At 33.3% G+C, this 21,658-nt stretch overlaps 1 protein-coding gene across 6 annotated transcripts in view; it reads right to left on the reverse strand.

Annotated features, from left to right (window-relative positions):
- LOC138702941 (uncharacterized) overlaps positions 1–21,658 on the reverse strand; it is a 257,644-nt gene that overhangs the window by 72,193 nt on the left and 163,793 nt on the right. For 5 of the 6 annotated variants that reach the window (XM_069830361.1, XM_069830356.1, XM_069830359.1 and 2 more), the window contains exons 7-11: positions 18,825–18,975; positions 7,276–7,338; positions 6,614–6,673; positions 5,447–5,525; positions 336–500 (exon numbers count right to left, since the gene is read on the reverse strand). In XM_069830361.1, coding sequence (XP_069686462.1) covers positions 336–500; positions 5,447–5,525; positions 6,614–6,673; positions 7,276–7,338; positions 18,825–18,975 — 518 coding nt within the window. The remainder of the gene's footprint in view (positions 1–335; positions 501–5,446; positions 5,526–6,613; positions 6,674–7,275; positions 7,339–18,824; positions 18,976–21,658) is intronic. The other variant, XM_069830357.1, reaches the window with a different exon arrangement.

The raw sequence follows: 21,658 nt of genomic DNA on the forward strand, positions 1-21,658 counted from the left end.
AAATTAAGTGAAATAAAAAAAAAATTACATTTTCAGTAACAGCCAATGACTTAATTGTCACAGATCAGAGCAATAGATACTAACTAATAGGCCTATTAGATGGATCATTTCAACATTACTATTGACAATAACGAAATAGAAAATATTACTTTTAGCAGCCCACTCCAATTAACGTGACTAGATGCCACTAGTTTAAGAAGTTTCCATGGCACAGTTTGAGAATCCTTAGTAAGTCCGTATTCTGCTATCTCAGCACTGACCAGACTGCTTGTCTATCTTATGATAATACTTGTTTGCTATTTGTATCATATCATACTTTAAAAAAGAGAACGCACCGGGTTCTGGCCTTGGCTGCCTTCTCCGCCAGACGTACAGCAGGACGCACACACACATCACCAAAAGCACAGAGAAGGAAGTCACCAGTATCGTGAACAATGGCGCCACATTCATTGGCAACTCTTCTTTCAGTGGATATGGTTGTACTGTAGTCAGTACCTCAACTGAAACACACATTTTACAATTATTTATGCTCGACCATGCCGAAATGTAGTAATTATACACATGGTAGCAGCCCTTTAATGGACATCATTAAAGTACACCTATTCATTAAAGTTCAGGTTTCCCACCAATCAGAAAGCAATATGAAAGCGCAAGTATCGATTATTCTCAGATATGCAATCGAAAGACAATTAGCGAAATGTCATGGAGGCTGAAAATCCAATACTGTCGCAGAAGGTTATGTTCTGTTACTATAATAATTAGCGTTACCTGTAAATAATATTCAAATAAATTCAATTTGTCATCTCGTTTTTCAAGGTCTAAATCAATTTCCAGGTTATATCAAGATTAATGTGCATTTTACTCTCTAGATTATATCAAGGTCAATGACATTTGCTCCTAGGAAAAATCAATACTTTCGCGTCTGCGCACATCTCACAATTTAGGAGATATTGCACAAGGTCACTTCCGCTCCCCAGTCAGATAAGAATAATATGAATACTTATGAATAATTTCAAGTTAGAAATATGGTCGAGCATAAAAAGTCGTATGAAACTTGCCTATAATGGTAATTAAGACGCTCGTATGAAAATTATTAAACTCGCTTGCGCTCGTTTCATAAACATACTCGCGTCTTAATTACTACTATTATAGGCTCGTTGCATAATGAAAGCAGCTGCACTTGGCCTTTAGTTTCTGGCCTAAAACACACTGTGTCTGTAAAGTCATGGTACGGTTTCAGACACCTATAATGACTAAATAAAACAAAACCAAATGGTGATATTTACACTATAGTGAAGAGTATTGCAAAGAGTTTCGGAAACTTAAAGAAGATGTGTGATGCACATGCAGGTAAAGAAGCGAATCACACCACAACTCGCCAGTCAGTCAAAGATGTGAACTATGCAGATAAAAGTTCAAAGCGTCCTTTGTCTTGTGAAATTTGAATCTTGTGCATATCGTCATGTACACAAGGAAGAGCCACCACATAAAAATAACGTTCACCTCTGGTATTGGCAACTTAAGGAAACTGGCAGTCCATTGGACTCAAAACATTCCAATTGTATGCAGTGCCTCAAATTCAAGATAAATATATAGGTGTTATCTTTCAACAAGATGTTGCTCTTCCACACTATGAGCGTATTCCGAATCTAACCGGTGAGCAATCTGATGGCATCACGGTGTTCCGAATTCCACCAATGACGTCATTGATGCTCCACTGGTGTCGCACTGGTGCCATCAACTTGCAGAGGTGGTGGCAGTCTCCATCAGCCGCCATCAGTGAATCTGATTGGTTCTTGTATAGGGTGGGAATTAGCAGACAAATAACATCGTGCACTGTTGTGTCATGGCAGTGTGTTTTGCTTTAATTCTGCTGTATTGTTTGTAATGAGCACAACGTAAAAACAATATGTTAATGGCTTATGAGCGAACATGTCAACGGACCAGTTATTACTACCAGTTCAAGAAATAAATTGTTTATGCTATCTTTTCTTTGAACGAGATGGGAGTAAGAAAAGTTCGCAAAATTTTGCTAACGTAGCACAGACAACAACTTGTACAGTCGCCATGACAGCCATCGATCCTTCCAGCAGTTTTGTTCCTTATTTCGCTGCAACGTGACGTCATTGATGCCACCGGACCGGTGAGATTCGGAATACGCTGTATGCCAACACTGTGCGTGAGATTCTGGATACGACATTTCCACAGCGGTGGATAGGAAAGGGTGGATGGAAGGCATGGCCACCACAATTCCTGGACCTAACATCTTTAGACTTTTACTTATGGGGATACATCAAGCAATGTGTGTGATGTTCGTATCAATGACATTGATCATTTGAAAGAGAGAATCAGAGAAGCTGTTCAATCTGTTGCACCTGATGTTCTTAGTCATGTGTGGAATGAAATAGAACATCGATTATATGTGTCTAGGGCAACAAACAGAAGCCACAACGAACTGCACTGAACATAAAAAAACTTTATAAGTTGGTGTCTATTATTTAACATGTATTTGAAATGTCAATAAACAGAAGCATGCCAATAAACAGTTTTGAAACCACACCATGACTTTACGGACACAGTGTATAATATAATGAAATCTTAATTCGAACACCAAGAGAAATCTGAAAACTAAATTCGAATCACTCTTATGAAAATCAGTTGCATAATTAACATGGAATTAGCCTTATCCTGTCACTACTATTCATTCACTGGAAGAAAACAATGACTTTTAACAAATTTTGCTTCATTAAATTTCTTCATTCCCAATATCCCTTCTCGGTCGAGTGAGATGTGTATCAGTATCATTGTTTGGGGAACACAGCTTGCAGAAGAAAATATCAAGAATGCCAATATCATGCAAAAAACAATCGTGACCTGCTATAATCCTGAATTTAGAGACTTGTTTTCTTGGTCAATCATGGATGTTGAGGGAAGAAAAAAACTGCCACATTAACTTCTTCTTTTTCACCATCATCTTTAACATCATGTTCAACATCACCAACTTTAACACCATCTTCATCATAATCATCATCTTTTTCTTCTTCGTCTTTAACATCATCATCTGCAGTATCTTTAACACCATCTTCAATATCTTTAACACCTTCATCTTCATATTTTCAACATTATCATCTTCACCATATTTTAACGTCTTTATCTTCATCATATTCTAACATCTTCATCAACTTTAACATCTTCATTCTTAACTTTTTCATCTTCAACATCTTTAATATTGCTCCTTCATCATGTTTAAGAAAGTCATCATCTTGATGAATTGTTTATGCTTGTAAACTGAAATAATCTGCATGATATGTATTATCTATTTTTATATATCTCAACTTATATAATTGTTTATGCTTTTAAATTGAATTAAATTACTTGCTATGTATTATATTTTTATAGCTCAACTGATAAATAATTTAGGTTTGTAAATTGCAGCATCTGCTTGCTATGTACTGTATTGTATATTTTTTGTAGAGCCACCAATGTAGCTCGGCAGACTCACTAGCATGCAGATCCGGAGCTGCACTCGGGTAGAGTTAGATTCCCGTTTGGGCTGATTAACTGGTTGAGTTTTTTCCGAGGTTTTCCCCAACTATAAGGCAAATGCCAGGCAATCTATGAATCCTTGGCCTCGCTTCAACTCGCCAAAAAATTGTAATCTTGTAAAATCTTGACTTGTTACACATCTTAGGCCTGATTGTATAAACCATTTAATCTTAGATCAGAGGTTAAATTGATCCTTGTTTCAGCTGAACTTGGAATTTTGTGTTGTATAAAGTCTAATCTGAGATTAATTTGTCTCAAACTAAAGTCAACTTTGACTGAAGAAATTTCTCCGATTAAGTTAGATGATCCAAGTTCAGTTATTTCTTTTCTGTTTGAAATATACGAGTGACAGATTGTGCAAATAAAATATCTATTATTATTAATATTAATAGATATGATAGGTACATTTATATATATTTCTTTCAATTTCTTGCCTTAATACACAAACAATCTTATATTTTATAAGGCTCTATCGTGTTCAGCAGTATCAAATAACATAACCTATAATTATATTATGTTTATAACAACCATTAATTATTAACGGATATGATAGGTACATTCATAAATTTTCAATTAACTGTATTACTAAACGAAAATTGTCGTTTTATAAAGCTTTATTATGTTTAGCAGTATCAAACACCATAACATGATAACTCGGAGAACAGTAACCTTCTTCTTATTGTCCGCCATTATTTACATTGCACAAAAAAACCAGTGTCTCCAACAGAGTGTACGGTAGTTGTAAAGTCGCTAGATTTCTCATTATCGACAAAGAAAGATTAAATTTTGTCACTATGGGGTGCTAAAAAGGTCGCTAAATTCCTATTTAAGCAATATAAAAGTTAAAAGAAATTGTCGTTGAAAAAGAGTTAAAGTCGCTAGATTGGCAACACTGAACAAACCTGTCCGCGCATCACGTTTTTCACCTGTTTATGCGATGTTGCCAAATCCTTTTCACGTGAACTTAGATTGCATTTGAACCAAGGTAATTTGATCGCAGGAAAGTTTTATACAATAGAAGAAGTGTCTGAACTCGGTTCACTTTTCGATCTTCGATCAAAGTTGATCTTCAGTCAGGGAGATTTATACAATTGGGCCTTAAAGTCTCAATGCTAATATGAGATCTACGGAATATATAAATGAAATAAAATCAACCTCACTTTTTCTTCTACTTCTTCTTCATCATCACATAATCATGTCACTGCTCTGAGACTGTGTGGATTCTAATCCCACTTGGGTTTAATACCTAGTTTGATTTCTTCGATGTTTTCTTCATCTATTAGATGAATGTCAAGTAATCCAATGAAGAATAATTCTCACCTAGTTTTCCTCCATCATCAATAACAAAACCTAATAATTTACTGTTAAGACTGGTTTCTTCTGTATGTGATATACAAAACCTAAAAGATTTTATTTTACCTGTGCAATGCATTTGTTATTTTCAATTACTGCTAACTGCATGTACAGATGCCTCAAACTAGCAAGCTGTCTCGTTCGCGCAGGCACATAGAGCACTTCTCTCCCCTACCACTGTCCGCCTACTGCTGTGCACCGTGGACTAGAACGGTACAGCTCAGTTCTAATAACAGTTGAGAAGGCTGCATAGGGAGGGTACATCTTGAATACATCGTCAAGAGGTCAACTTTTCAGATAATATGACTATACCTGGGTATCGGAGCCTAGGTGGGCCACCTCCGTTAGCTCTACTACTTCCCCTCTCCAGGCAGCTTCCTAGTTTGAGGCATCTGTACATCATATTCCCTTTTGGTAATTCTCGTCAAGTTCCCTTCCTGATTTATATCTCTCTGTTATAATTAACGAATTACATTATGACTGAAAAGAGTCGAATAAATAGTATCTAGAAAAAATTTAGTATGCGAGCATATAAAGACCAACTTACCGATACGGCTGTTGTACAAACAATATGAATCATTATTCCACACTGTGTTTCGTTCGCACCTATCATCCATGAACTCCACCTGTAAACAACAACAAGCAATCACTTAACACTAATAAATTCACTTTAATGTAGTTTCCTAGTTATAAGCTATTACTCTGTGAAGTGATTTTGTCAAAATGACAGTGCATTTCAGCATAATGACCATTTGCATACATCAAGTAAAAACAAACAGTACTGGATAACTACAGTATGTAAGGTTACAGATACTCAAAGTTTCCTTATTTTAAATTAGTCCTGTCAATAGTTTATGAGAAATTGCTGTATGCATATACAGAATGGCAGCATTCTCAAAATCATTTTGTCCCTATCAGGAATGCTGAAAATGTATACTACTGTGAAAAACCAATAAATTAATATTTTTGCAGTATCACAATACTCATTGCAATAAGTGAAAGTCTCAGGAATCTTCTATGCCACATCAATAAATTTAAAAATGCAGTTATATTGTCAGACACCAAAGCAGCTATTCTATCAATAGTCTCTAAACACACACCTTCATCTCAAACAGCAGAAATAACTAAAATGCTCTCTCAATTAATATCACTCAATAAAAGAATTGTATTCCAATGGATACCATCCCATTGTAGAATCCTGGGAAACGAGAATGCGGAGGTTTTAGCAAAGGGCAGCACTGCTACTTACAGACCTGTTACTAAATCTACGTATTACTCTGTGAAAAGATTTATTAAATCCACATAATTAGACTTCAACAAACAAAATTTGATAACACAATCCCAAGGGAAAAAATGGAACTCCCTGCAGCAAAATCCACAGTTAATTCCCGATTTACCACGAAAATCGTCTGTGGCTGCATTTAGATTGGCAACAGGCCATGATTGTTTGGCCAAACACCTGCATAGAATTGGAGTATATCAGTCCCCTAACTGCCCATTGTGCAACTCAAACCAAGAAATGGATTCGGAACTCCTCAAAATCTGTGCTTCAGTGGGTGGCCATGATAATATCTTTGAAAAATATTGGAGTGCGAGAGGTCAAATGACTTTATTGTCAAACGCCTTGCATTAGAAAACAACAACAACATACTTTGTATAATGAGTACAAAAGAAAGAAGGAAATAAAGACTGAAAAATAAATTAAACAACTTACCAATATACAGTAATTGCCATTGGTAACATTTCCAACTGTCCATCTCATTTCATTGTTTACCTGCAACATTAGAAAAATATTGTATATATTATTTTTCTGCAATGACAAAAAACCTAAAAGGTATATAAGACACAAAGTCTTAAATCACAGAAGACAATCTCAATAGAATATTAGAAGTTTATTTAGGAAAGTAGCAGATGTGTATTGTATAATTATTAAAAGACATGGAGCGAGTTGGCTCAGGACGTAGCATTTGAGACTTGTATTCGGGAGGTCCCAGCTTCAAACCCCATTGCCGGTCAATCTGACTGGAGATTTTCATGGTTTCCCTTAGTCACTAAGGCAAATGCCGGATTGGAAATTTACATACCATGATTCATCACCATCTCAATACCAATAACATAAACATTAATAAAAATCTATAATCAGTTACATGAACACAAGTCATCTACAACACACAACAGAAACAGGAACTAAACAATAGTAAAAACGACCTACTGGTATACTCACAGATCCTAAGAGGCAATATGACTACAGATGTTAAAGCGTGTATAAATTAACTTTACAAAAAAATATATTAAAAGAAAAATCCATTAAGATATGTATGAGGGAGAAATTTTTAAACTGAGAGAAACAAAAAAAAAATTATTTGTTTTCCTTACCAATTTAAATGTTGGTCTATTCATCAGCTTATTTTTAAATTTGCACATCAAATTTCCAGACATCTGTAAAATAAATAATTAATACATTACTTATATATTGTAATCAAATTACGCATTATAACAATCATATACTGCTAATTACAAACAAGCATACAAGCAAAGCATATTCTAGAGTTCAGAAGCTGCACAATATAAAATACACTATTGGTGCCTTTATAACCATCATCATATTAACCTGCAAGTGAATTTGAGTTAGGTAATTTTAGAAAATTCTAGAAATCTTCTGAATTCTAGAAACAAATAATTATAAAGCAGCCTTATTGAATATTAGCATCTCATTTTATAATTGACGATATTCGCAAGCATTTACATTCTGTCTTAGATTCCTATCTGTAATTAAGAACCAATATTTCATGCCATACAACAGAAATTCTGTGAACAAAATAAATTAAAATATTTCACTTTAATTTGGACTGCATTAATCGTCGATAACAATATTATACCATTAGAGAAGAGAAAGACTCCGTGCCACAGATATATAAACATTATGAGGGAAGGCAACCAAAGGGAAACCTATCTTTTACCAAGAGCTATTCTTCAGGACTAAAGTCAACTGCAATGTGGGGTAAGCATGTTTCTAAATCTATGTTACAATTAAAAAATGTTTAAATCTCGCATCACAGTGAACAATGTAATAGATTTAAATCATAATACAGTAAAATCATTCAAATTACTGTCAAATTTACAATAAATTTACAAGTTTATCACACTGATAGACATATAATTGAGGGGTTTGCCGGAAGAAAGGAGGATAGACCTCTATGCCCTTCTTCGGGAAATCGGTTTAAAATGTAGTGAATAATTCGCTAATTATAGTAGCGAAATTTTGTTTTGATTGTACTGTACATACCTGCAGGACAGGGCTGCGTGCGTGCGTGCGCGATTAAGTCAGTCAGTCTACAAGTAGAGCTAGTGCTGCGTGTTACCGCATACTGTACTGTGTGTTTTCTCTTGGTAGAGACTAAGCAAATATATATAGTTCAATTTAGTCAGTCCAGTTGTTTGCTTTGACTGCTTTTTATGTTCATTATTGTCCTTGCTTTAAGAGTAAACAAACTTATGAAACTCATAGATTCAGACGGAAATATTTTATGTTCTATAAAGAGATTTGTTACAATATTCAGATTTTTGGGCTTATTGTTATCAGGATTACACAAAGAATAAATTTTATTTACGTTCACACAAAATGGAGATTTTCTTTTTCTGTTATATTCAGAGATTTTGCTTTGCATACTTAATGTCTACTCAGTATAACTTATCTGAAATAATGTAAATTACTTTAGAAGTAGATAATAAATGTCATAAAATGTATCTTTGTTTCAATTCCGTGTGAAATTTAAATCTGAAATCTGCATTAAATCCCCTAAGCATATCATTATAGACCGAAGTTTTATATGGTACAAATATAAGGAAATTTAATAACATAAATTGCCTAAATGCTACAAAACATTTATACTCGCTAAGATTTTTAATTTAATGTATAATTCTGTTCACTATCTGTATAACATTTTATTCAGGTGCATTTTAAAATCTTACATTGCCTGTATCTCAATTCATCATATTGATGTATACGCCCTTTTTTCGGCAAACCCCTCAATTCATACATTTCTATCTTTCCAATATAATCTGTGTATCTTAATTAAATTTGGATAATTCAGGAGTTTGCCTGTGGTTGAGGTTTGGCTGATATGTACACCTATTATCAGGCAGTACATCTCACTTGACGATATGTGTCAGAGGAAGAACAATTGTTTGTATACATCTAAAGTCTGATTAGTGTAATATACTAGTCAGCGATGTATGCAATGGAGGGGGGGAAAGGAACTGGCCAACCTATCCCATTATCTCCTGGACTAGTTGCCTCATAAGTGGTGCCTTGTTGGTAACACTTGTGAGATTCAAACCTGTCTTCAAACAGTTGACTAAACAACAATAATTCATAACTTAAATTTTCATCAATTTCCAAAGCCAGCTTATAGTTTTGTGCTACATTGGGTACCTATAAAAGAATAAATCATTTACCGAAATATATTTTGTGTTTCTTCAATACTCACAATACTCATTAAATTCAACATTTCGTTTCAAATATTAAAATATTGGTTCCAGAAACTACTGCAATGCTAAGTGGTCAGTTTTTAAGTTTAAGCAGAAGTTACTCCCAAAGATAAGATTCCACAGATCCACTTTAGCCTTGGAAACCATATTGGAATAAACAATCACTTCATGAAGGCTTTTATATAATCTCAAAGACAACTTTTGTTTCCTGAGTATCGCACTTACTTGTTTACTTACAAATGACTTTTGTGCGAGATCGTGCGCATTTGCTTGTTTTTCGCACAGAACCAATATGCGGTAAGTGTGAAATACCACATTGAGTATTCCCAACATAACACACATAACAATTTCCCTCTTCTTACCGCTTAAGCACGACATTCATTTTACTGCTTTAGGCTTTTAACATATTATTTTTAGAGACGTTTAACATAGTAATAATTATAAATTGGAAACTTACCACTGCAATTTCACCTAAATTGCAATGTTAATTATTGTTTTTAAATATTTGCAAAAATTAAGTAAAGTCTACTACTCCACGAAACTTATTGCATTCCTGATACAAGTAACATTAAGGAAGCCGTGAAAAAATCAACAAGATTCCAGATACCGATGTTATTACTGCAATATGTTATATAAATAATATTGTTAAAATATTAAAATGAAAAATAAATCATTACATAACCATAACGTTTGTTTTAAGTTCGCATTTATAGACTGGGGGAAAAAAAGACAGACGTATATCACGGCCTGCTGGAGTATAGTAAACACAGAAAACATTTTATAGCAACAATGTTGAAGAAAGATATTTTGGTTTTCCGAAGTTGCCGTCATTAAACAGAAACCAAGATGGAGATTTCATTGCAACTAATTAGAAATTCGTCTTTCAGGTATGTAATAAACGATCTTCGCACAAAATAATGTACGATACATGAGCGCTATGTTTGTTTTCATGTTCACGGAAATTAAAAAAGCTCAACTACGTTTCGCTTTTTCAATCTTTTCCTCGACCATGAAAACGTCAACATACCGCTCTTGTAACGTATATTACTATTAGAGAACCCGGAGGTTCATTGCCGCCCTTACATAAACCCACCATCGGTCCCTAATCTGAGCAAGATTAATCCAGTCCCTAACATCATATCTCGTTTCCCTCAACTCCATTTTAATATTATCCTCCCATCTACGTCTAGGCCTCCCCAAAGGTCTTTTCCCCCCCCGACCTCCCAACTAACACTCTATATGCATTTCTGGATTCGCCCATACATGCTACAAGTCCCGCCCATTTCAAACGTCTGGATTTAATGTTCCTAATTATATCAGATGAAGAATACAATGTATGCAGTTCTGCATTGTGTAACTTTCTCCGTTATCCTGTAACTTCATCCCTCTTAGCCCCAAATATTTTTTAAAGTACCTTATTCTCAAACATCCTTAGCCTTTGTTCCTGAGTATAGTATTCTAAAAAAAAATCACTATCTTTTTTTTACCTTTAAGAAGTTTTGCAATACCACAATTCATAAAGAAAACAATGTTTTAATTACATGTATAGGGAATTCTAACTTATATTGAAAAACACTTCACAATTTTAGTCCGAAAGTTTCTTTAGAAATTCATTTCATAATGAAACAATATCCTACAGTGATCAATATAAAAATTATAAAAAGAAAACTATCTTGTTTCTGAAATTTTAAAATGCTATTCCTTATTTTCAACATACAAGCTATATGGTTTTATTAAATTATTGAATCTCCTTCTCTATTGTACCCTCCTCCCACATCTTTCCTCATACTTTCCAAATCTCAGCCCCTATGTACCGGTATGTTTAAAAAAACGCAGAAATACGAGTATTTATACCAAATACAACAATAATTTACAAAAGGATATATAATAATTACAGATGTACTTTAAAAATCAATGCGTTAAACGCAGACTTCAGTTTTGGCTTACTTACTTACAAATGGCTTTTAAGGAACCCGGAGGTTCACTGCCGCCCTCACATAAGCCAGCCCTTGGTCCCTATCCTGAGCAAGATTAATCCATTCTCTATCATCATATCCCCTCCCTCAAATCCATTTTAATATTATCTTCCCATCTACATCTCAGTTTTGGCTACTGGAAAAATTTTTTGTACGAGATCGTGCTTATTTGCTTGGTTTCCACACAAAACCAATCTGCGGAAAGTCTAAAATTCCACATTCAGTATTCCCAACCTAACACACATAACAATTTCCCTCTTCTTACCACTTAAGTGACATATTGATTTTACTGCTTTAGGCTTTTAACGTTATTTTTAGAGACGTTCAATATAGTAATAATTATAAACTGGAAACTTACCACTGCAATTTCACTTAAATTGCACTGTTAATCACTGTTTTTAAATATTTGCAAAAGTTAAGTAAACTCTACAACTCCACTAGAGTTACTGCATTCGTGATGCAAGTAACATTAAGGAAGCCATGAAAAAATCAAGATTCCAGACTCATCATAGACTGGGGGGAAAAAAAGACACACGTATATCACGGCCTGCTGGAGTATAGTAAATACAGAAAACATTTTAAAGCAACAATGTTGAAGATAGATATTTTTGTTTTGCAAATTTGCCGTCATTGAACAGAAACCAAGATGGAGATTTCATTGCAACTAATTAGAAATTCTTCTTTCAGGTATGTAATAAACGATCTTCGCACAAAATAATGTACGATACATGAGCAGTATGTTTTCTTTCAATTCTCGGAAATTAAAAAAGCTCAACTACGTTTCGCTTTTTCAAACTTTTCCTCGAACATGAAAACTTCAACATACCGCTCTTGTAACGCATATTACTATTACGAGATAGTGAAATCATGAAATGATAATAAGCATTATGTACAAATTGAAGCTAATGTATTGTATGTTACAAAGAAATGTAGCAGAGTGAAACGCATAGTAATATTTCAACTTAATCTTTTTTTAAGTTATAACATTTTTATTTGTAGCATCATCATCATCATCATCATCATCATCATCATCATCATCATCGTCTTATGTGAGTCCTGACCTACTTAAAGAAACTTAGTCACTACCAGTCTTCCCCGTTCATCTGTCCATGAATTTCAGCAACCTGATCCAGACTATGTTTCAACTCATCTTATACTCTCCACGCCCCAATTGCCCTGGCCTTCAGACTAACAAGAAATACTTTTAGTTCTCTGATTATTATTTAAACAATCTACATTTACAGCCTAATGCATTCCGTCATTTTACCAGGTCTGACCTGCTACATTATTTATCTAATCCAAAATTATATCTGATTCTTCAGTAGTTGTTTTATCGTTCTACTCCAAATATTTACTTTAAAATATTTCTTCCAAATATACTAAGACATATTTCATTTCTAGAACAATGAAAAAATGTCATAGAAGCAATATTACTGCTTAATATTTAACAACTTTGCATTATAAATTGCCAATAAACCACACCTGACAATCATAAGCATGACTAACTGAATTAAGTGATTGTAGGTTTCAATATGGCTGGCTCGTACATTAGTTCCAAGTTTGTTATTCATTCTTTACCCACATTTAGTTAGAATTGTTTATTAAAAGGCATTCAACATGCTAATCCAAATAGATCTTCAGAATTAATTCAAAATCAATTATTTAAAACAGATCTTAAAACAAGAACATAAAATTAGTTTCAAAAGTTCGTTACACCTCACGTCAACGTAGTATTGACCAGATCTTTTGGGCACGTACCAATATCAGTCCTACTGAGTATACTGAAAAAAAATATACACATTAGGAACGTGTTACATGACTATGAAAGGAAAAATAATAATAATAACCAGTGGCGTAGCGTCAATGTAAGCTAAAAAGCTCAGCTTCCCCAGTTAATAATAATTTCATAATAAACCTGCAGTTTATGGACAAAATTATTTATTAATTTTAATAGAATTTATATTTACGCGTTAAATATTGTGATGCGGCAGGTCAGGATGATTTGTGATGCAGCAGTAAACAAGAAGCCTGCAAACACCAGCTTCCAAGCAGACTGGTTTCTTACACTCATTCTTCTGTGTAACCCACCCCGCAGATTTTCCATCCCTCTCTAACTGAACTACCCCGGTCGCAAGGCTCGCAAGAAGCTAGCTTTTACATTGAAAATAATTTAGTTTCCGAGTTATCCCTTTTCATCAGTTGTGTTCAGTTGAAATATTAGTGTGCATTGTGGCTGATATAATAAATAATGAGTGAAATAACAGTTCTTGACACCAATTTACTTGAATTTTTAGGACAATTCTATTATCAAGACTGACTTACGAACAAAAGTGTGATCTAAAAAACAAATGACCGACTCCCTTGCTGTCAATGAAGGACACAATCAAAATACAGACGCATACTTACGTAATGATACTAATACTGTATCTATCGACTGTTAATATTGTGATTTATCTAAGTATGACAGGGAGTGAGCGAATGTTATACTATATGTGTCTATTTGTTAGAGATAAATGTGTAAACCGTAAGCTCATATTTTACTATGTACCATTTGAGGTCATGCCTTATTGGTGTTACGAGGTTCCAACCAATCTTTGACTGCTGACTTGACATTGACTACTATTTATTTTAAGACTATATTTTTGTAATACGTTTTCTCATATTGCATGAAAGATAACTTGAGTTAGCTTCCCCTGCTCAAAATTTCATGCTACGCCACTGATAATAACACCTGTTACTCCCAGTTTATGTACATCAGGTCTAATTATGGACGTGAAATTGTTAATATTCAACTGACACACGATTTTCATATGAGCAAAATACAGCAAGCAATATTTATAATGGTATAGAGTTACAATACAATTATGTTTCTCGAAGTTAGTTTTAAAGTTCATCTGTAATGCTTATCGATCGATTGTGAATAAATGCAACAATCCATTATGGACAGAAAGCAATATTAAAGACGTTTATGATTTATCTTGAGATATTAGTTGTGGAAGTTTCTTCTACCGCAACATCACAGTGTTTGGTCCAATTATACAGAAAGGAAAACCACATAGAATTCCCAAATGTAGCCTAGCTTCGAGAACTAAACCTGATTTCCTAATTCTTAACTATAAGAACAGACTAAACCTCAACATCATATAATTATAACAGTGGTACAATAAAGAGACACTCCAAGGCAAAATGCAAACTTATTTCATTATGAATTCGTTTGAAGTCGTGGCAACATTGACTCCACACTTAAAGCAACTCGTAACAAAAGATAACTAAAGAGTATCCCAACAAGAATGCCAGTTTTAATAATGTGAATAAATGCAACAAAAACAAATAAATGAATAGATACCAGCGCCACCAGACCAACAAGACAAGGTGCAATGTCCCAACAATGTCTTGCTATTGTTGGGTTGGCGGCACTGCTATCTGCTCTGTTATCTGTTTGTTGTATTTATTCACATTATTAAATCCGGCGTTCTTGTTGGGACATCTTTTACATAAGGAACAAAATTTCTTCTTCTGAAAATAGTCCTAGATATGAAACGAAATAAGACAAAAACCTACGGTCTACAAAACAAAATATAGAAATATGACTAAAACGACCTGTCACATGAAGAGAATGTACAACAGATGACCGGAAATAATAAGGGAAAGAGAGAGTGAGAGGAAGGGAGGGAGGTAGAGAATGGGATGGAGAGGAGGAAGAATAAATAATAATAATGATAATAATAATAATAATAATAATAATAATAATAATAATAATCTATATTTCAATGTTTGTTTCCGATTATTATTATTATTATTATTATTATTATTATTATTATTATTATTATTATTATTATTATTATTGATGATGATGATGATCTGCTGATGTTATAATAAGAACTATAAGTTTTTAAGTCGAGTAAAATATAATTTTTCTTTTAAATTATAACAGAATATTTAATTATTTTAAAATCTAAATACACGCCAGAACAGATGCCTTTCAATACTCTATTTGTCGACCTATAAGAAGCACTTTTTGTTCCACAATCATCATCAGCTTCATAGTTTAGTTTTGATGACTCATTCCAATTTTCGTTCAGCAGAAAAATAATACTGGAAATGATTATAATATCCGAATAGTTATTTCATATAAATTTGCGCAAAATAAATCTTCTCAAAACATATAATAAATAAAATTTATACAGGAAATTATATACTGTACAGTACTTTTTCAGATCAAAGAGAATGCCTACTGTGTGCAACCCAGAAAACGAAAGTTCATTTTATTTGAGTTGTGAATTTCTGGGCTTGTGCCGCATTGTCTCTTGGAAGGATGTCCTTATCTCTGCAGTGTTGCAGGAAAGTGGGGTAAGTCGATGTTGTCGAGACAATGCGACACAAGTCCAGAAACTTATAACTAGGGGGCGGACGTTGATGAAAAGCCATTTTCTTATTTTTCACATTAGGACGATGCCTATTAATATAGAAAACCTTTCTATGTTAATATCAACGTAAAAAAAGTAATTTTTTATATTGCATTTATTTTGACGTTTTTGAACTAATAGTAATTTCTATATTTTTTTCGGCATTTTTTGGTCATTTTTAATAATTTGAAGAACTTATAGATCATTTGGAAAGTATTTTACTTTCTTCTTGACTGATAGATCTGTTAAATTATTTTCTAACCAAATAGATCAGTAGTAATTACCTATAGAATAAGTGAATAACAGTGAAGTATTATAGTTTGGAACAGACTCTAAAGTCCATCCCTCATTTCACTGAAGGCTTCACTTCACACAACAGAAGTAATATAAAATGCTTGACCGCAGTTTAGTTTAAGTGAGGACTTTGACCGCTACTGTTCTTTTGTCGTAAGAGGGTGCCTTTAGAATTTATGTTTGGAAGGGGGGGAAACCTTCACTATGTCCTCGACAGGACGTTGTGTCCTCAACATTGTTTGGAAGGGATGTCTACTGTAGTAAACAATATTTTTAACACAAAGATTTCAAGAATACACACTGCGCCCACAATTTGTTCTATCATTCACACTACCTCATCTGGAAGATCTGGTAACAAAAGTGAAGCGTGGAAGGAGACGGAGAATGAAGGCACTGACATGGACCACCCCTGATTGAAACACATTGTAAACCCTCATTAAAATCTATAGTTTTCCCTTAACTCTTTCATTTTATTGCATGTTATTTTCCTTTATCTTAGCCAAATTCCAGGAAGTTGTCTCCTCTCTCAGAGATTTACAGAGCAGTCGTTGCGAGTACGGTGAATAATATTTAAATGTCATTTTCTTTTAATTTTAATGTCATTTTTCCATTAGTTTAAGGGCATTTTAATGATAATTTTAAGTAGATTTTTAGGCCATCAACATCTGCCCCCTACTCATAATCCATGAACAGCAGCCGCGGAAGCCTATATCAATACTTACTTACTTACTGGCTTTTAAGGAACCCGGAGATTCATTGCCGCCCTCACATAAGCCCGCCATTGGTCCCCATCCTGAGCAAGATTAATCCATTCTCTATCATCATATCCCACCTCCCTCAAATCCATTTTAATATTATCTTCCCATCTACGTCTCGGTCTCCCTAAAGGTCTTTTTCCCTCTGGCCTCCCAACTAACACTCTATATGCATTTCTGGATTCGCCCATACGTGCCACATGCCCTGCCTATCTCAAACTTCTTGATTTAATGTTCCTAATTATGTCAGGTGAAGAATACAATGCGTGCAGCTCTGCATTGTGTAACTTTCTCCATTCTCCTGTAACTTCAACCCTCTTAGCCCCAAATAGTTTCCTAAGCACCCTTAAGGGGACACTCAACTTTAAAATTGCAGAAAAAGTGTCATAGAAATGAAATATTAAATTTCTACACTAATTTACGTGACAGAACTAAATCAATAAGCAGAATTCTTCCCCTATTCATTGAGAAGTCACAGTCAAATGCACAAAGCCAAAAAATAAAAAATGATAATTAAAAGTGATATTTCAATTAATGATTGATTAAAAATTGAAATATTTTTTATTTTGAAAAGTATTGGATCTAATTAGCTGAGATTTTGCATGTTTCTTTCCATGTGTATATTAAACTTTTTCTCCAAATTTGAAAAAGATTGGTCAAATAGGAAAAAAGTTCCAAAATATAGTTGAGTGTCCCCTTAACCTATGTTCCTCTCTCAAAGTGAGAGTCCAAGTTTCACAACCATAAAGAAGCCTATATCAATACTTTATTTTATTTGCTTGCATGGTAAATCATCATCATCATCATCCTTCACGAATTAGGCCTCTGTAGACCTGTTTCGGCCCCATCTAGCAGTCTTCTTAACGGTCTTCCTGGTCGACGATGTCCTCTAGGTTTATATTGCATCATAATTTTTGGGATTCTTGAATTTTCCATTCTTCTTACATGATCTAGCCAATTGAATTTGTATCTGGTGATTTTTTCTTCTACTGACTCTACTTCTAATTGTTCTAAAATTTCTTCATTCCTTTTTCGGTCTAAAAGAGTATATCCTGCTGTTCTCCTGAAAAATTTCATTTCCGTTGCTTTGATTCTGTTCATGTCTTTTTTCTTTAATGTCCAAATCTCGCTTCCGTATAGAAGGGTGGGTAATGCTAGTGTATTATATATTTTTATTCTTGTAGAGTTTTGTACTAATTTAGCTTTTAATGCATTGTTTATTATTCCTAGAATTTGTGTAAATTTGGTAATTTTCTTGTTCACATCTTTTTCATTTTGATAAGATATTTCACAACCCAGATAATTGAAATTTTGCACTTGTTCGAGGCATTGGTTATTGTGTATTATCTTACTTCTCACTGGGTCTTGTCCTAAAAATGCCATTACTTTTGATTTTTGTGCTGAAATTTCCATCCCAAAATCTTTTAATATTTCATTTAATGTATACAATCCTCTTTGTAAATTATCCTCTGAATTGGAAATTATGAGTTGATCATCGGCATAGAGTAAGGTATTTAATGTTAGAGCACTGGTTATTTTGATTCCTGATGTGTAGATTTGGTTCCATTTTAAAATAATTTCATTTATATAAATATAAAATGTAAAATGCATGGTAAATGATTTTCCTTATTTGTCTCTTTGATAATAGTGAAATGATAATTCTGGTGTAACTTCATTTGAAAGGTTTGTGATATTGTCAAAATAAAATTATGTCAGACAGTGGTTGTGCACAATTCATTTGAAGCAAAGGTTACGTAAAATTAGTAGTGGTTTTAACAATGTGCGATCATATGATGAGAAATTATGAGCCAATTTACATGGCAGTGCATTTTAACCTAAATACATCCACAACAGACAATTTGTGCGACTCTTTTGACGATCATTTTGAATAATAATGATAATCTCTGTAGGTGAAAGTGCTTAATAAAATAATGAACATCAACAATTATGTGTCAGTTGAATCAAAATGCTACAAATTTCAAGTCCAATTGACAGCGCCTTACCATGCTGGAGCAGCATGAATGTTCGTTCCCTGACTGGTAGCATGGATGCGGTACTGATGGGCTTATATCAGACTGCAAGCGAACACCCATGTACAAGTCTTCAAACGATTCTTCAAATGATTCTAACTGGAACACTATATGAATCTCTTGTCTGAAAGCATAATGTTATTCTGTTCTCAAGCAAGATAGCAAAGATAAGGTATATCTTCTTAATTTAACATGCCAGAAATGTTAATTGTAAAGCAATGATGCAGTTAGTAAGCACAGATGTTAGAAGATAACACATATATTTACTCCCAACCAAAGAAGACTGGAAGCAGTACCAGTTCTTTTAACAGACCTCCAACATCTCCATTACATGTCAGATCATGCAGAAGGCTGAGCAGTGCTGCATAAAGTATAAACTGTTTAAAAGGATTGGGGATAATTCAATGTTGGTGTTTCTAATGCATTTTGAGAATTAATTGTATATTTCTGAGTACGAGTACACACAACTTCTGACTCTAACCCCAACTTTTTCTCCGATTCAGTATAGGCTTATTGGTTTTTTTAAGTAACTTTTAATTGCAATTCAAAATGAATTAAAGGATTTTGAGAAAAAAAAAAAAAAAAAAAAAAAAAAGCTCTGACGTGTCAAACCTTGTATTTAGACAGGAACAGTTTTATGGAAACAAAATATATTTGCGACCATTCTTATGTAAGTTACCACGTCATCAAGAACATTTTTAAATGACACCCCATAGTTTAGTTTTTTAATATCTGAAAGATGATGATTATTAAGGAGACACTCCACTAAAATTGACAATTTTTTTCCTAATCACTTTTTTCCAAATTTTGAGAGCATGTTTACTATATAAAAGACTAACAAAATCCAAATTTTGAACTCCCAAATGTTTTTGGCTTTTGATTTTTGATTTTTTCTATTTTGTTTAAGAAATATTTTCAAACCCAAGTTTTTAATAGAAGACTCAATTTTAAGCTTCCTTTCTTTATTACATTCACAAGACATAGAGAAACATTTTTACGCATTCATTTTATGAAATATCTCATTTATTCACTTTCAAATTCTTTTTAATTTCAAAATGTTATTTCCTCTATAATTCATGAAAAAAAAAAATTAATAAAATAAACTAACGGCATGTCTTACAAAATAAATGCACATAAACATGCAGCTACCTCATAAATACTAGCAGTAAAAATTTCATCCAGATTGATTAATATTTGGCATAAAAATTGGTGTTGAATCAAGAAAAGTAAACATATGGAAAAATAGATTTGAAAATAAAATGAATATTTATGTAACATATACCTATTAAAATTCTTCTCCACTACATTCTTCTAGTAACTCCAGGGAGACAACTTTACACCAAAAAGTTACTAGATTTGTAATCAGAAATTTGTAAAAAAGAATTCTTTGATGAAGAAATAATTTTGACAGCTCTTTAAATGTCACGTCCCTTTACAGCCTTAATTAAAAAAAAAAATTGAACATATCTGTAATCAGAATTGAACTAAATCCATTTGGAGTATGAGAATATACATTCTAAAGAAGTGAAATGGCCAATGAAGTCTTCCCTTAAAGTAGGTCTAGTTCATTGCTACAAACTTCTCTCATTAAAAGATTGCCACAAGGACAAAAGTGTTATAAACAATTAAATTTGTTGATACATTTTGTTAGTCCTTGAGTTAAGAAAGCAGTTTAATTGAAGAAGCTATTTTATCTTAAATTCACCAATAAAACACAAGGACTAACAAAACGCATCAACAATTAAATTGTTACCATAGTAACCCTAACCACAGTGCTTCTGCATAAAACAAATGAAATATTACATAAAAATATCGGTGGCTTACTTTTGAAATCTCGTAACTGCATTTGAAGAAACTGTACAAGAGAACAAAATAATTTCGTATTCCTTTTATACCCCATCTAACAATTGTTATGCATTTGTTAATTATAAAATAAAGAAACATTTGCAGATTTACGAAGTGTTATCAGCAAACGCATTTGGAAATATATTATGCAGATATAGACATTCGGTAAAAATTGGAATTAAGGGGTTTTAGTAAGATAGCTGACAATAATATGCTCTTTTAGATGATATTAAAAAAACTATAGGGTGTCATTTAAAAATGTTCTCGATAACTCGCACAACGATAGTCGTAAAAAAATATTTTGTTTCCAAAAAATATTGCCTTCTAAATACAATGTTCGACATGTCCCGGCTTTCTGTTCAAAATTCCCTCATTCAATTTGCAATTATGTGTCACTTTTGAAAAATCCTGAATATCAATAATAGTAATTCTACTGCAATGGTAAAGATATATTTAATCACTTGAATCATGAAGCTATCTTTTAGACTTATAATTAGAAATAGGAGTGAAAAGTGCTAATTAAAAATTAAATACAAGTCTAATAGTTATTACAGACTATAGCAGAAGTAAATTCTTAGGTGACAACGTTGCAAGGCATATCATGTGGCTCAAAGCAACACAAACTCCATAAGCATAATGCTAAATGGCAGCTCACAGTAGCAAGTGACTTAAAACATATTTACTTAAGTCAAAGTCACAGTTCACCTAAACTTGGAACTGCTTCTGACTCGAAACTTCAATTCCACAGCCCTGTGAGAGCATTTCCTTAAGCATTAACAATCTTTCATATTCTTCTAATGGAATTCATGTCATAATAAGATTTTACCTACAAATTATTTATAATGTATTGTGGCATTATGGAATTTTATATTGAAACTTTTACATGTATATTGCAGACATTTCATTCTCGATATTTTATTTATTTTTTTTTAAATAAAACTGTCAAGTGAGAGGCTATATTT

The sequence above is a fragment of the Periplaneta americana genome, chromosome 7 (genome assembly GCF_040183065.1).
Source record: "Periplaneta americana isolate PAMFEO1 chromosome 7, P.americana_PAMFEO1_priV1, whole genome shotgun sequence".
Classification (NCBI taxonomy): domain Eukaryota; kingdom Metazoa; phylum Arthropoda; class Insecta; order Blattodea; family Blattidae; genus Periplaneta; species Periplaneta americana.